Below are 18,038 nucleotides of genomic sequence, written 5' to 3'. Positions count from 1 at the left end.
AGTGCACGAACATCTCCGGAGAGGGAAGGGGTTAGAAATGTCAATGTTGTACCAATTAGCTTTTAATGCCATAAAATCAGGCCCATTCAGATCTGTATGAAATGAATTAGTAATTTTAGGAGGAATCATGCTTTTGCACTCGAGGCAGAAAAACGTCCAACATACAAATACAGTGTTGCTTGGCATCCCAACGTGCACCAAAGCCCGCAGGCTGTGCACTAAATGGCTTACAGTGGCACTGGCAGCTGGCTCAAAACCTCCCTGGGGAGAAAACATTTTAGCACTTCATAAATTCCTAACAAGGTTTCAAATTGCAGACATTTCCATCCTTTTCTCTGGTCCAGTGGCTCCACACCAGAAATCAGACCCTCCAATGACTTGTGCATGTACGTGGACATTGGACATACATTTGGCATTTTTAGTTAGAGGACTAATTAAAAATAAATTACAAAGAACTACAAATCTTGAAGAATTTATAATATTCATATATACGTATTAGTATTGTTGTTTTGATACACCAATACAAACATTTCAAACTCAATTTAGATACTAAAGAAAAAGATATTTAATACTAATTGCACAATGAAAATAAAACGTCAAATTTTCAACACAAAATATTACATTGTGTTCATGTACTCTTCTGATATAGTTCAAGATAATTCCATAACTGTTCAGAAAAGCCCAAATTTTGTCATATTTATGCGAGTTATTTTGTCATCGATACTCATTTCATTAATAGGTATCAGTTAAGTTTTTTGACAAACTTATGGGGAAATACATGTCATTTTGCATGTCTGGTTTTGCTGCTATCCATGATTTTCAAAAAGATGATAAGTTATAAACATTTCCATAGTGATTAACAATTAAAGACTATACTTTTGAATGGGAAAAGGACCACAAAATGTTGCATAACGGAAACGTAAAAGGCAAAAATGCTATAATTTCAAATAGCTTGGGTCATAAATGGGCATTATTATTCCACATTTGAAAAAGCCGTATGTACCCAGCTGAAGACTTCTTATATGAGACATTTGGGGCCAATCTGGATGTTTCCAAATGCAATGAGATGGCGCTCCGAGCTCTGAGTAGGTACAGTATGTGGCACCGGCCCAGATGAAAATAATACATCAAAGTCATATTAAATTCTGATTCTAGCTTTTTTCTCTGCAGCTGGCACACGCAGTATCAATCTTCCCTGTGTTGAGAATGCAGGCTGTAGTCGTATGCGTCCAACCCACATATGCATGGCTAATACTCAAGGTAAGAGCAAGAGAAAGAATATAGGATTTGCCTTATAATGTTGCAATAGTGAAAATATAGTGCTCCAAAACCAGATTTGTTGGTGTACTAGTTAGATAAGTAAATAGACAAATGAGACGCAAAGAAAACAAAAATAAATCCTGTGGTAAAAATCCATTGAAACTACAGTATATTTGTTGCTTATACTTGTTGCACTATCTTGCAATGATACTGTGGGTTGTTAATAGATTAATTTTTGTTCAATCAATCAATCAATCAAACTTTATTTTTAGAGCCCTTTACAAAACTCAAGGTGTTTTCCAATAAAACCAACACAATATAAAAATATTATCATTGTAGCAAACTAACTAGCCAGCCTTCAAAAGTAAAAGCATATTCAGGTGTAACAATTTTGGTGGATTTTCTATTATTAAAGCAGTTTTCCAAAAGTGTAACATAGTCCTTTGAAATTCATTTGTTTAATCTGTTCTGCTTTATTCATCATGAGCCTAAAATTACGGTTTAGACCCCCCCCCAAAAAATAGATGAGTTAATTTTAAATTGGAACAAAGTCTTGAGAAAAAAGATTTTAATTTTTAGCTGGCTACAAGGCTGGTGGCTAAAAAGGAGCAGATCAAAGAAATACGTGGTTGCTTGGAGAAGGCTGCTCCTCACTCAGCACGAGCATTGGAGAAATTGGATTAGGATTTATGTCATGGCTATTTTGATTTTTCACAAAACGAAAAGTATGTGAGAGCAACTCGATTTAGACAGGCTGAGCGATAGCAGGCTTGATTTAATTAAAATAAAGAAATGAGGAAATGGATTCTGTTGAAAGGCTGCATAGCACAGTACAAGTGTTTTTCCTAATTGAACCAGCGGAGGGGCCAGTGACGCAGGTGGAGGGGCCCACACTTAAGTCTGTACCACGGCCCGAGAACCGCCGAGGGCTCCAAACGCTTACTACATCGCCCGAGAGAAAATGGATAATTGGCATAATTTTTCATGAGCTCAACTGTAAAGGTGAAATAAATGACACTGTTCAATAATGCATTATATACATCCATAATGGACTAGGATTTTCCACAGAGGAGAGAAAGGGAAAATAGCAGTCTAGAAAGATTCACTGTACTGCACTGCATAAGAGCAAAAACTGATAAAATACATTGATAAAATACACGTTATGAGAGCAAAAATACATGCAAAAAATAGAGGTCAGTTTTTTAGTATAAGATATTTGGTTGTGTTTTGTTTGTTGTTTAGTTGAAAATGTTCTAAAACTAAATTTCAGTGACAGCAAAATAGATTTAAAGGTGCACTATGCAACTTCTGCCACATTCACTACTTTGTGTGCATGGAGATGTTATTGCTCTGCCTGGGATGTTCCACAGTATAGCTTTACTTATCTTGCCTTTAGTTACCTGTATTCTTATTTCTTAGGTAGTCAGTTCTTTTGCTTGTGTTAATACAAAGCTCAGATTAAAGTCTAACTTGAGGAACAGGGCTTCAGACAGAGCAGTGCAGTGAGTTTTTAATTCTCACAGTTTTCTTAAAAACACACATTCTTTCAACCAGCTCCTCAAACACTAACAATAACCAAGCAATAACATTACCAGGCTGTAGAAAGTAGGGCTGGGTATCATTAAGATACCTCGATACATAGGCCACGATACGATACATATCTCGATACAGTGAGCTTTCGATTTGATACGATATATTGCAACTTGATTTGATACGGTTCAGTAAAAGGTAATGACTAAAATTATGGCTGTGATACTAAAAGTCTTTGTTAAACCACTTCTTGTGCAAAGTTAATATGAAACAAACCTATATTTTAAACCTCAAAACAGGGAAAATGTCAAATGTGTCACATAAACAAGTTTCCTTCCTCTAAACAACCAACAAAACTGTAGTGCTGTAACAACATAATTTAGTAAAATACACCAAAAAATACTCTTGGTGATATATCAATACAGCAGCCCACGATATCGATACTGTATCATCACATTAAATGATAAAATATATCGATATTTTTACACACCCCTAGTAGAGCGTATACCTTACCTTACAGACTCTAACAATATTATTATGTTTGACTCCAGGATTTAAACCCTCAACCTTGAGAGTAATACCAAGCGCTCCACCACTAATTGTCCCTGTTATCACAAATGTAAATAGGCAATCATAAGTGTGTCCAGACATTTGTCCTGTACTAAATGACAAACAACACAAGTGTGATCTGATCAGCTGACAGGAGCTAACTAACCATGACGGTGTGCTTTCCAACACTAGGGCTGCCTCATTTAATCACTGCCAATAGGATAACAAGGCACAACGATGAGAGGAGGTACAGGCAACACTGGATATGGAGTGACTCTGCAAACGTGACACCTGATCAAACTGTGCTGGAGTTTTTTTTTTACACACTTGTACTACTTGTGAATATTCTTTGTCACACAGGAGGGAGATGACAAGTTATTAAACCTCATTTCATAATTCATTTATCCTTCAAGCTGCAGTGTTTTTAGGTGAACTCTCTCTGTCACGGCGAGACAGAATATCAGAGGCAAACAGGAGCATGCGGAGAGGGTGGAGACAGCACATATCAGAGGGCGCCCCGGCTGCCACAGTGTTGGCTTGTCATTGGCACGGTTGGTGCACAGGACCCGGGTGACAGCGTGACAGCAGGGGATTCTGGGTAATTAAAGCAGCCCAGTGCCTCATGTCCTTAGGGTGACTCTGCTTATAGGCCGACCAGATCATACCTGCTCTCTATCATATGTAGACATTTAAACACGTGACGGCCTGCACGTGTATGGTTTTGCAAGTCACAAAATGTTGTATTTTGATGTAAAAATTAACCATTTGTATATTGTTCTTTTTTATTCATGCAAAGATACATTTCCTCCATTTGACTGATTCTTAAAATGCCACTGATGCAACAACTGAGGGGTGTGTAGGCTTGTATTTTGTTTAGGTGGCGATTGAAAACATACAAAGTTAAGAAATGCCTTGCTGGTTATTGAAAACCTTTGAAAACCTTTTTTCCTGATGACCTTGAGATGACTTCTTAAACCCCACTGTAGATACAGTATACAAAATATATATATACCTGATGTCAGTGCTCAATCTTTTATTATTTTGGAGCTACCCAGAGTTGGGTCTGGTTAGTACATGGATGGGTGACCACTGGGATTATCTAGTGCCACAGTGGGGGCAGCAGTGGCTCCAGTGTGGACTGTTGTTGTGTCCTTAAGCAAGATACTTCAGCTACCTTAGTATGAATGTGGTCAGTGAGTGAGTGATGGGGGTGGTGCACGGAGTGGGGAATGTTGCAGCTTGTCAGCCTCGCTTCCGTCGGTCCAACCCAGGACAGCTGTGACTACTGAGTATGTAATGAATGAATAAAGCACGCAACTGTAAAGTGACTTTAAGCATCTGAAAAAGCGGTATTATATTTGTGTGAGCTACAAATAAGAGCATTTACTGTAAGAACAAAGTTACTATGAGTCCACCAAGAACTAAGGAAGATGACCTTGAAAAACTGACTCCGTACAATAGTTAAAGCTGTACATGCCAGTAGGCAAGGAGTATAGTGACTACATTATGCAAAAAAGCAAACACTGCTATGTCGACAGTCTGAAATTACAAGCAGCTAAAAATAGTCCATTAACCTGTACATGACCCAATTTCTGTTTATATTAGATCTGAGTAGAGACATTGCAAATCATATTCTGGCAAAGTTAATATGCCAGCGGCCATGAATCTGGATATAACATATATAGAGGGTCCAATTTGCCAAACGGATATGGAGACGAGCAGCCGGTGCCAGGCGGGCCAGTGTGAGTAAGCATTCCCACTGATGTGATCTGCCCAGCGGCGATACACCATGCACCCAAGTTAAATGACTGTCTTCCAATTTGCTCTCATGAATATTTAGGGCCGCTGTGACAGTAGAAAGGCTTGGCTGTGCACGGGCTGCTGATCCGCCCCGACAGATCTGTCCTCTGATGTCTGGCAGGGAGGGGCGGGCATTGCTAAAAAACGAGCTCCCCACAGCATGCACAGCCCTCTCTTCCTCCTCCTCCTCCTCCTCCTCTCTCCCCAGTCTCTTTTTACATCTTAAATGGGCCACAGTGGCTGCATGTCTCATAAATGCGAGCCAGTGAGCGTGCGGTGCTTTTTCACTTAGCCAAACTGAGCGCTGATGTCTAAATGATGGTGTGTGTGATGATGATGAGTGCGGAGCGAGCGAGGCGATCTGATGAGTGATTAGAGAGGAGAGAACTAATGCAGCTCCCTCTACTGTTGAATAAAGGCTTACACTAACATAAACACAACACTCACTGTACAGTTTATTGGGTATAAAAGTGGATAAAATGGGTCAAAATCTATATTATCTTACTGTCAAATTAAAAACACAGAGGCAATACAAAAAAACAGGGGCTTATGGATATATTTGGAAACATATAAAGTACTTGACTCACTTCATAATACACAGACTGATCAGAAACGTATATGAACTTAATAAAAGGTGGGGGTGATTTTAAATAAATGTGAAGTCAATTGAAATGTTTCTTTTATACATACTCAAAAAAGAGACAAGAACTGTACATTATACTTCCTTATGTAAAATCAGTGATAGATCTACAGTTTACAACATCTGGTTAGCTGAAATCTTCAATCATAACATCAGAAATTATATAAACTGTTTAAGTAAATGTCTCTTATTTCAACTACACCGATGAAGCTCTAAATTATCCATATGAATGAGAACCAAGAAGCTACAAGAATACCCCATAATGATCATTTCTGAGGGAGAAATGCAGCACTGTCCCTAATCATCACCTAATTAACCACAAAACATATCTCATATTTATAGACAGCAAATACTAATCCCATTGGCGAAAAGTCCTTGGTGAATTTGTTTATATAAATAGCTGCTGCTTTGGGAGATGCATCATTGAATTTTGGCAGACATAAGTAACATACGAAAATACTATCAAGTATAAGCCATGGTCTATATCTGAAATGATTTGTTGGACTTGTTTATACAGTTACTGTTATAGGGCTGAACATATTTACAGTATATTAGAAATGGTTGAAAAGTAGACTACAAATAGTGTACGATTATAACCACATGCACATCAGATCAAAATAGTTTTTCTTAGGGATGCACCAATACCAATACTGTTAATAAATACTGAAAAATTGGCTGGATCGAGTATCGTTTAGGCAATATTGGTTAAGCCGATATTGTGATTGGGCCTTTCACTGGATGTAATGAGACTATTTACACATTGATCTGGGCCTAGAACATCTCAAAAAGTTTGAACTTTTATTCATATGAAGCTGGCCTCTGGTTATGTGTAGGATAAATAGCAGTTGCACAACACCATGGGTAACTTGTGTAATAAGTTAACTGTGTTTTAAGGAAATAAGTGCCATTTTCAGTCCCTACACACTGGTATCGGTTAATATTAAATCAAAGAATCAACATTGGTATCTGAACTGAAAAAACTGGATCATACACAATACAAAATGTGTAAGATGCTTGTCCCAAAATAATTGAAATTGTATATTGCAGAATTAAACTGACAAATTAGAAATTACAACTACGGCTGGGTCATATTTTTGGTGATAAATTGTGATATTATGTCTTGCAGAGATTTTGTTCTAGTCCTGCCACTTAAAACTTAAAAACTGTAAGTAAATATAATGAATGCCAGCAACTATTAAGCAGCCTTGGGTATATCATCAAATACTGTATATTGTTGTCGCAAATTTTCCGTTATATCGTGATTTGACAAATTTGGAGAACCACAATGAAAAAAGCAATAAAGGCAACATTAACACCAGTTTATCAGTGTCTGTCTATCACAGCCTTTGCCTCTCAACCTCAACCTCTCATCTCTCAAGCTGTCCACACAATCTATATAATAATGTGCCACAGCTGCAGAACCATATGCCCCCTCAGAATCTCACTCCACCTTCCCTCCCTTCCACTTACAAACCACTATCAAATCGATCATTCTCTCCTTTCATTGCATTGCTAATGTCTGTACAAGTCAGGTTGAAATATTTTAGAGGCGTTAGCTAATCAGAAACATATTTTTGCATGGCCTGGATGAGAATAGACTGACCTTATTTTACATAAAGATCCCAAATGGCGCATCGTCACTGCTGAAATTGCATTCGATACTGGACATACACATCTTTTTCACTATTATACTTAACATGTCTGATTGAGACTGGAGTGGATATAACCTAATAACACGTAAGCTAATCCAATGTGCGGCGTACACTGTCTCTCTGGGTAATGTGATTAAGCAGCAGCGCTTGCACTGTAAAGATGCCTGTTGGCAGAAGCCTTGGCCGGCCCAGACAAGTCGACATGGCACATACTGGACATCCAACCTTATTATGTCAGCCAGTATTATGGTTAAGGGCCTTTAAGGGGCTCTGGTGACACACTGTGGATATGAGAGCTGTCCACCTGGATGTCAACCCAGCAAGACAGCGTCTACAAATGTCCACAGAGCCAGCACTGGACACATGTGGACAAACACAAGAAGCAAAATGATCTGACATGTAGCAACTTCAGGCTTTGGGATCATATTACACTTGTTACAAATGGGTTCGTTAGGCAAGAGTTAATACACTTGATGCACCATATTTTTAAGGACACATGTTACACAAAGTTGATTCTTGTGAGCTTTAAGCCAAGTTAGAATGTTATTATCTTGTTAAAACATACCTGGAGTTGTGTGCTGTTTTATTCACACATGTTTGAATAATCTTGCATTATTAGTCTGTCTACATCTTCAAAGTTCAAAATGCTCTGTTCCACATTGTGATGTCATGAAGTAGTTGTTTTCGAGTTACAGCTACCTTTTACCTTTAGAGTAGAGATGGAAAATTACCCAAAAGATTCTAGTGATGGTGTATGGAGTTTAAAAACACAGCGGAGCCCTTCATGCATTACCACATGACATCACAAGTTGAAAGGGAGTGTTTTTTCCTTTTGAAAAAATAATTTAGCCTAAACATGCTTGGTTGATCTGTTAACATGTATGAATGAAACAAACCAAAACTCTGGGTATGTTTTTGGTAAGGAAACAACATTATAACATAGATCAGAATATACTGTAATATAAAACCTTTAATTTTTAGCTCCAGTAAATTAGTTAAAACATTTTGATGGCTTGGGTAGACCTTAAAGGTTTGAGTCAGTTTGATCATTTGACATTTTCAGTCAAATGTGGAGACAGCATCTTCATCATTTCTTGTGAGGTGGGGTGACTAAATCTCAGTCATTATTATTAAAAATAGAGAAAAGACTGTTTGGTAAAGTGCAACAAAATCTGGAAATTCAGCCAACCCTTCAACCCAAAACACAGACAATAGGTGGCCTTGCACAAGATCTGGAGATGGGTTACCCCAGCGACATTGAAAGATGAGTCAAATACAGAGGGCAAATGTCCTTACCCTACAAAGACAACAAAGTATACCTTAACCTTTTGAAAACATTTTAATTAGTCTACTTTCTTGTCTATAGTACACTATTAGCCTGCTTTTCTCTTACTGTCTGATAGCAGCAATGACAAGTAAACCCAAGGATATCCCTTTGTTTATGTGGAACAGTGTTGCATCACAGCTATTCACTTGTGTTCTTTGTGCATCAAAATGCCCTAATTCCTTTCATCAGCTCAAACATCTGTTGATTTGAATGTATTTTCCTCCCCTTCACTTCACAGCGCGGGCACTTCAGACAGTATTATCCCTGTAATATTGGGGCTGAACAGGTAATAATGTGATTAGGAGTCCACGGCAGCCCTCTGAAGACGTCCCACTGTCCTGGTTTTGTCCCGCACAAGTCTGTGGCCAGCAGCTGTGCACTGTGCTAATGCTGATGTCACAGCAGCTGGCGCCTCTCATCCTGTTAGCTCTGGCTGCCATTATCAGCCTCCTTACCCCTCCCCTCCTCTTTCTTCTCCTCCTCCTCTCCCTCATCCACCTGCTCCTCTCCTCCCCTCTTTCGTCTGCTCCCTCTTCTGCTCCTTTCTCTTCCACATCTCTTCTATTCCCTTCTTCTTTCCCTCTTCCTCTCCCTCCACCCGCGCTGCTACAGCCGCTGTGCTCATTTTAATACTCCAGACTCATTTGAGCGTCTTTATGGACTTATCATATTAAACATTTATCGCAAGCCATTTGCCTAACCAGCATGTTTATTCAACACTTAGGGGACCACAGCACGGCTCCTCTCCCTCCTCCTCTCCTACTACCCAAGGCGGAAAACCTATTTATTATTACTATTCTATAAATTAAACCTGCTCATTGTTTCTTTTATGTACAAATGCAATTTCCCTATTTACAGGCTTTATAAAAACATCTTATTTATATTTTGACAGCTCATTTTTTATCAGTAGTTGCTGCAGTGAACAAAACACATAGAGGTAATTACATCAGATGCCCTTCCTGCCCTATCCAGATAAATCTCTACTGTGAATGAAGATGAAGAAAGACAATTGCAATCCAATTCAGGTGAAAGACATTACTTCAAGCAAACGGCAATCTTTAATGATATCTCCCACTGTCCATTCTCCACCGTAATTCCCTGGTGTGTTAAATCTACAGAATATCCAGGCAACAAAAACATAAATGTTGAAATGTAAATGAAATTAAATTGAATCTCCAATGAATTTAATGTATCTTTTCATTTCATACAATTCCAATTTCTCTCCCTCTCTGGTTATGGCTTTTGTTCTCCATCAAAGAAGGTGTCGGGGGAATGGCTGTGTGAAGCCAGGCGGCTAAACGGACACAAATGTATTCAGAGCATTTAGTACTTTGAATGAATGGAGTTTTAATTTAATCATCTGATCAAACACTAATTAGCATAATCACTTGTGGGGATGGATGGGTGCGATGGGGAGACAAGGAGTAACACATAATAGATCTGGTCCTGGCAACAGTCTATGGAGACACTTGGCCACATGTAAACAGCTGCACACTCCTGGGGACGAGAGATGTATTGTTTACATTTATTTCACAGAATTCAGACCGTCCTTATTTTAAAACATGCAATATGCATGGTCTATTCTATCCGATCTACTATCTACTGCGGTGCGCGATATGCAGAGGAAAAAACGACTACACTTTAATCATAATTCTTGGCTGATCAATTGAGCAAAGAACTACATCAAACAGAAAAACAATGAATTCGATCAGGCAAATTGTCATAGGGACAGATTATGATTTGATTTGAGCAATTTGCCATATTTTTCTAAACCATGTATACACAACAAACAAACAACAACAAGTCTTTGAGAAAACTGAATACTATTTGTCTTATTGTACATCATTTTGGATCATAACAAACTTGAAATGTGCATTATAAATTAAAGTGAAATTGTTACTACTCCTTACACCTCAATTTTGTTTTGTTTTGTTTTTCATTTTAAGCTCAAATTTGCATTATGTGAGAAAATCCCACACTTTCTCACTTTTGTCAATTGTAAAACAGTTTATGACAAAGCAATTTACAAATATTTGCACCTTTCCCCTGAAGTCCCCTTAGCCGGTGATGTCCAAGCATCAGCGTCACAGCCTGCACTTCCACATCACACAAGCCTGTTCAATCAAATGCCTCCAGCTCTCCTTTCCTCCTATTTGAGGTGGAACAACATGGCCGACTGCAGCAAGCTTCACACCTTATAGTACAGAGAGAGCAGGGACGAGGCCTGGGAATTCTAGGAATACCATAAAGTGCTAAGATTATTGACAATGCACTCAGTCTCACACGAGGCCGGGCCGATCGATGGCAGGCTGGAAGGACATAAATCAGACTCGCTGTGGCTCAAACTCCATATCACGCCCTGACCCATCCTAGCACACACCCACCTAACCTGCTTTCCAATTAAACACAAGCACACAAGCCGCTCTGCAAGCAAATATAGGAGCCTGCTACATGCTCGTAAAATGCTAGCTAGCGGTCCACACCTCTCACCAGCACGTTTTTTTTTTTTTTTTTTACTCAACTCCGAGAAGATGACAGCGCTTTAAAAATGGCCAGCTAAAAATAACCGTCACTAACTTGGTCTTAAATCTCAGCATCTGTGCCAGGTTTAAAAATAACAAGGGGGTGTCGAGAAACCGGGCTGGACCCATTTGTCTTTCTGTCAGTGTCTATCCAGCCCTGCCTCCGTGGTTATGCCGTAGCCTACTTTGAAAATGTAGCATCCAATACACATGTGAACACGGAGGTAAAACAGAGAGGATCACTTCAGCTGAAATAGTTGTGAAGCTAGGCATAGTTTATGGGTTTATAGCTCTTATAGCCCTAGGTCCTATTGTCTAGTTCAAAGTCCAGCCCGCTGTATTTGAAGAACGGGATTAAGAGCCAGTATTTATGAGGTGCAATTTGATTCTTGTCGTTATGGTTACTAAACTAAATGTAGTCACCTGTCTCCTCCAAAGAACAAAAGCCCTAGTGTGGAATGAGCTGCATGCAATGTACATACAGTGGATAGAGGGCAGTAATCGTCACTAATAAACACTGCTGGCTAAAAATAGGGATTGTGATTGTTACATAGAATTTTGATAATGAGCCTGCGCAAATCAAATGGATGTGGTGGTCCATATGGAAGTCATTAGAATTAAAAGTAAAACTCCAAGATTAGGAAGTAGAGGGAAAACCAAATTCATCCAAGTCAGAACTATAACTTCTTAACTATCGAAGTAATAAAATGTAGCAAGTTAGCCATATTTACCAGTCCATGGTGAAAATAGTTCAATTTATAGCTAAAATTAAATGAGTAATAAGTAAATGTGAGCTTGAAACATTTTTTAACCCAAAAAAGAATCAAAATATGAAAAGACACATGGCAAAGACCAAATGGACTTTAAAAATATAAAAGTAGATAGTGTGCCTAATTGGATTACAGTATTAGCAGAAGAGATAGACCCAAAATCTATAATATTAGGTGTTTTTTCTCATTTCAAAAACATAGATCATAGTGGATAAATGGTATACAACTGGTTTACAGATTCAGGATTAAACGTAACAAAATTGGCCAACTGAAACAGACAACCTCCCAATCCACATTTGGTTCAGAAAGTTCATTATTTTCGACTCTTTTAGACAGATTTTGATTGCATCCTCACATACACCTACACCAATTCAGAGCGGGAATATAAATTGTGTTAAACCTCTATACACCACAACCACTCCACTGTCTGCTCTACAGTGCAGTGCAGTGTGCCACAATAATCCAACATGCCACTTTGACAGGTGCTGAGTGAATTAAAAACATCCGGTATGAGAGGGAACCCCCGCCAGATGTACTAGTACAAGCTCACTTTGCACGCATGATCAAACGCCTACATCTGCGCGCCCCGGGCTTTCCCGCTCTTCCCCGCAGATGTTAAATGATATCGTTAACATTTTAATGCAAGAGACATTTACACGCGGGCTTGCACAATTACACCTCTGATTCCGTATAATCCAGACAGACACAGTGAGATCGGTAATTAGATTTTACATTGGTGCACGTGCATGTCCTCTCGTGCACGCCCGGCCGTCACCAAAGCTTCCTCCTAATTAGAGAGCGAGACAGGCTTGAGGAGGTACGGTACAGTGGAGTAGCCCTCATTAGAACTGCTAGGATGTATGAACAAGGGAATATCTATTATGATCACACATCGGGGTATCCATTAGCCGACATTAGCTGCCCTTTCAACTGGAATCACACACGCAGTTCGCTAAGTAACCCGGCAAACCCTTGCTACTTGCAAGTGTTAAGTGGGCTTGTAAACTTAATTTGGCCCATTAGATATTCATAACGGGGTAAGGCTGCACGAGATGATCTACCACTTGACTGTATGCTGCTAGTTTGTGTTGGTAAATTGAATTGGACAAGCTCTGGTGAGATTTCGCCTACCAAATCCTGATGGGGGATGATTGGTAAACTGGCAAATGGTTGGAGGAGTTGGAGTTTGCTCGGTCAGGTTTTGATGCTTAAAGTCATTTGACAGGGAAACTGATCTGTAATCAAAGGTACAGATGAAACTTTTCTTGTCTTGTCTTTGTGGAGATGTTATTGCTTTGCTTGGAATGTTCCACTGCATTGTGTTACTGGTCAGATCTGTGGAAAGGCGAACCCACTCACAGTAAGAATGTAAGTTTTTTCAACTAGCAGCTACATCAAGATGTGCAGGTTGCATACCATCCATCAAAAAAGTTACGGAGTGCACTTTTAAAATCGCATTAATGTAGCTAAATGATGCCTGACAGCACAAGAGTTCCTTAAACACACATTCATTTAAATGGTGAAACATTTTCAATCACTGGTTGGCAAGCCTGTAGGTCAACTGTGTTTTGTGTGTTCAAGTCACAACTTCAACAAATATATAAATCAGAACTTGCTGTTTATTGTCACAGTGTGTTCAATACCTGTTTAAAAAGAGCAGAAAGCCTGAAACCACATCAGTCCAACCGTCTCACTCTATATACAACCGGCTGACCCATTTGATTGTGTTACGATTACCATACAGTTATAATTCATATAACTCTGATCATGCATAATTTTCAAATCAACTAATCACATGTAACTTCAATCCGCTGCGTCACCATTTTATATCAAACTTGACCCACAGAAATAGAATCGATTTGTAAATCCAAATGTTCCTCTTACTTCTTCAAATGCTCAGTAATAGACACACACACCAAGGGCGTAGTTTGAAGTCACACACACCCATTGTGCTGAGCTGTCGGCAAATCATTGCGGTCTTCATGGGAACAGTGCGAAGAGCCCTGTCTTGTTATATCTTTGCGATGAGAATTTGAATAGGCTGCTGTGGTTTTGCCTAGAGGCAGCCTTCAAGGAGAGATAATATATATGTCTCTCCTCCGGTACTGACGACCAGAGTGATTCAACACTGCTATGCCAAAAATCAAACGCTTCGTTCAACAAATACAAAAATGTGCTACCTGACATTTCCAAATTTTAATTAAACATAAGACCAAGGATTGAAGTGAGTTATTATCGCTTATACCTTTTAAATAATTTTAAGGGTAAATAAGCTAAAATGTGATCCTCGTACTACACTGATGGTGGAAAGAAGTGCGTTTGTTGCTAAGTTAATTAAGCTGACATAAGTAGATGAAGGTGTGAAAGCAAAACAAGTCAATGGCAGTGCTATTTGCCCGTTTAGCACCAGCGATGCTGTTCATAATACAGGTTTATATCAGTTAGTGCTCATTAAAACCCAAGGTGTTTGTGTGGTGTTTCTCAAACAGTGGGTAAGGCAACCGAGGTGGTATGGTCTGAGTAGGTCTTGAATAAGATTATTTTTACATCAAAATGAGGTACAGCATAGTATTATAACCAAAAACACCATGTGGAAGCTAAAGCAGTACTAGTAAAAGCAGTTTGTATTTTTTAGATGTAGAATTTTTTGAATGTTATTAAGTTTGTTCTACATAAATAATGTTTACAGAGATTATCATTAGTTTGCTATTTAAAGGAACCTGAAATTCATAGACTAAAGTTAGACATCTATTAACTGACGTGAATAATATAGGTTTAAATTCAAACTTAAAAATAGCTTTATAAGATTTAAGTCAAGATGAGAAAAATGTAAAAGGTCAAGACTTGGTTTTGTGGTTTGCCATTTCGTCATTCTCAAACACAGTACCTTACAGCAGCAAACAGCCAGCCAAGAACTACAGCTACCATGATGCATCAGGAATTGCCCCATTAATAGAGTGTCAGGTGGGGTTCTGTCAACAGAATCCAAGACAAGCCCCATTTTACAACACCCTATAGCGAATGGCCAGCGATTTCGGAAACTGCCGCTGACAGCCATTAAGGAGGTTACCATAGAGACAGCCCAGTGAGCTTGTGATAGGCCTAAGTCTCAAACAGCTCGAATTGTCTGGAATCCAATCGCTGCGCTGGCTTCCATCTACAAGGTCATTCATTCTTTCTGACAACGCCTGTTCAGCCGACGACACCTTATTTTCATTGGAATCAACAAAAGCTCTTGGGACAAAGTTGTTTGGCAATGATATAAGGATAAAGCAAATCAGTAACGCAAAAAAATCTACTGGTAACAACATGTTCCGACCAAAACAAATCATCGCTTTCCAATGACAGACCAAAAGCCATAATGTCTGCACACCACAGCGCCTAATCCCTATCAGTTGTTTGCCACAGGCCTATTCAATAATCCCCTATGCAATAAATGGGCACAATCTTGCGTGGCAGTTGATGTAATGTCAGACGCAGATGATTATGATTAATGAGGATTCCTTATTGTTCCTTTATGAGTTTGGGAACAAGCTGGGCTGAGTGAGATACCATTTTTATATGCCGTCCATGTCAATAAACACCAGCGACGAAGGGTGCCTCATCACAAAAACACATGACACACACAAACTAAAATCCATTCCGCAGTCTTATTTTATCATCCCAGCCAGAAGGGAAAATCAATTTTGGGTGGCACTCAGTATCACATAGCCCCTTGTCCAGAGGTAAAATAAGATTTTTGTTGCAAATTTCTTAACAGATAAGAATTTTGTTAACCCGTGTTTCAGACCAAAAACGCGCTGAAAGGACGCCATATTTTGAGTCTCATTTTGCTGCCTTCGCCCCCATCTCCGCCTCTGCCTCTTCTCCCTGTTTTCATACACACCCAGTCGGCCATAATCCCTCCCTGTAGAAGGGGCTCTGGCCAATAAGTGAATGCAATAAACTGTATCAATTTTCTGCTATTGATTAGAAGTACACAAGCACACAAATTCTGCTCTGCAAAATGTGCACATGCACACTGCCAGTCTCATGCATGTCTGCACATATTGCAGCTGCACTTGTTTTCAAAAATACAAGTACTTAGGTACCATATCTTGCGGTTTGAATAGGATTTGAATGAGGACGCTTGCGGTCTTGTTTATGATACAAAATCCAGTCACTATTTTTCAAGATTTACGGAAAATGTTCTCAAATATTAATTAAAATGTTGTCTTGTCAAACATATACCAAATAAAATCAATTCAGCAAAAAAAAAATTCAAAATTCTTTTAAACAGACTGCTTTTGCACATCTTATTTGTGGGTCTGTTTTGCTCGCTGTTGATGTATTTTTGTCAAATTGTGTAAAATTGGACAATAGCCAAATTAGTGGCATTTAAATAAACTGTTAATTTATCTATTTCAATCAATTGCTGGCCTAACTGAGATCACTTTGAACTTGAAATGAGCTGAGAGTGGGGGAGGGGGAAGGGGTTAAGCCCAATGTCCATTATATCAAATACGTCACTTATTACTAGGGGCCACGGTGGAACAAGGTAGTGACAGAATTAGCAGTGTTTTGAGTCACATCTGTAATAAAACGAAGTGATATAAGCGCAAACAAACAATTCAAACTTAAATTCCAATTACTAAGTCCCAATTAGTGAATGGGAGTGAAAAGGTGATTGATGAGCGCGTTTATGGGTGGATGCGTAAAGGCCGGAGCTGTGTCCAATGGCTGTGTGGATTGGTTCAAACGCGCTCGCCTCGCCCGTGTCTCTGCTTCTATCAAGGGTGTCAGCCTTTTGACAAGCGGATCAAATCCATTTCATGTGGGTCACAGGTGACCTCCATCCTCCTTCTGCACTCACTCCGCTGCCCGCTTCCATTTCCCTAACTCGTTAAGCAAATGAGCAAACTGATTAGGAAACTTACCATTCAAGATGCTCTGGAAAAAGATAAAAGCCAATATCCACATGCCCTGCTCCGTTCAATCCCCCCCAAGCTATGCTTTCTCGTCTTCCTCCGACCGCTGCCTCCCTGGGTTTCTCGTATGGGCGCTTGGGCTGAGGTTAAACATTTGCCACAGTCTTCACGCAAACCGGTCCTAAAGTCTCTACTTTGAATATTTCCTCACTACTTTTAACTGCGCTCTTTTTTCCTCTTAGCGCGCTCGTAGCATAAACGATCCTTGGATTGTCTTGGGGAAGAAATGTATTGAGTCTCCTCCACTGCGCGTCTTGCTTGTCCCCGCTATTCAGAAGGGATGCTGAAGGGAAGGGGTGAAGCCCAGGTGTGTGCGATGCTGCTGAGTCAGAGCTGGCGATACGAGCGGCTCCAGGAAGAAAAATGTGCCAAACTAAAGCTTTCAGAGTGTCACCAGCCCCGGTTTGAAAAAGGCAAGACTCGCAGGTGGAACATCCTTAATTAAAAAAGAAAACTTAAATGGCAAAGAAGCAAAGAAAACTGATAAGGCGCGCGGATAGGAATGGAAAACAGCTTTTGTTTTTGGAACTCCACAGTCAGATCATCTTCGTCGCTGCCTCCGTGCGTCCAGCAAGAGGCAAGCAAGCGCATCTTCCCTCCGCCGCCGCTTTCTAATCGCTGAAGACACGCTCTGAGCAGTGCGCGGAGTAGCCCTCTTCCCTGCCCCTGCGCGCGCCTTTATTCCTCATTGCCTTAAAGGAGCAGAGGCGGGTACCGGCCGTGCAGGGCAACGTGCTGCTGTGGCAGAAAAAGGGAAGACGGGATGGGGCATTTGCATTAAAACGGGAACTAGAGGCACATGACGCACGCCAACACCTTTTACGCACCGTCTGCTACGAGTTCACGGTCAATGTACAGTGTGTGGACGTGCACGTGCGCTCAGACAATGTAAGTATCTGTCAAAAGCGAGATGGATTCGACCAATGGAGTGTCTCTGTTCAGAATATGGAAATAGGTAAGTCTCCATAGAACTGGGACGAGCGCCAAAGCAAATGTATTAATGGAACGATTCCAAAAACGT

The 18,038-nt window shown here is 39.9% G+C and overlaps 1 protein-coding gene across 5 annotated transcripts in view; it reads right to left on the bottom strand.

The window, feature by feature from the left end:
- dscamb (Down syndrome cell adhesion molecule b) overlaps positions 1-17,791 on the bottom strand; it is a 194,632-nt gene extending 176,841 nt beyond the window's left edge. For 3 of the 5 annotated variants that reach the window (XM_055147713.1, XM_055147715.1, XM_055147716.1), the window contains exon 1: positions 16,967-17,766. In XM_055147713.1, the coding sequence (XP_055003688.1) occupies positions 16,967-17,009 (43 nt within the window). In that variant the 5' untranslated portion in view covers positions 17,010-17,766. Of the gene's footprint in view, positions 1-16,966 lie in introns of all 5 variants that reach the window. The other 2 variants (XM_055147717.1, XM_055147714.1) reach the window with 2 other exon arrangements.
- Between the last annotated feature and the right edge of the window lie 247 nt (positions 17,792-18,038).

This window comes from Boleophthalmus pectinirostris, unplaced genomic scaffold, assembly GCF_026225935.1.
Source record: "Boleophthalmus pectinirostris isolate CB_2022bp ecotype Guang Dong unplaced genomic scaffold, ASM2622593v1 HiC_scaffold_9, whole genome shotgun sequence".
NCBI lineage: Eukaryota > Metazoa > Chordata > Actinopteri > Gobiiformes > Gobiidae > Boleophthalmus > Boleophthalmus pectinirostris.
This window is presented reverse-complemented; position numbering and strand designations above follow the sequence as displayed.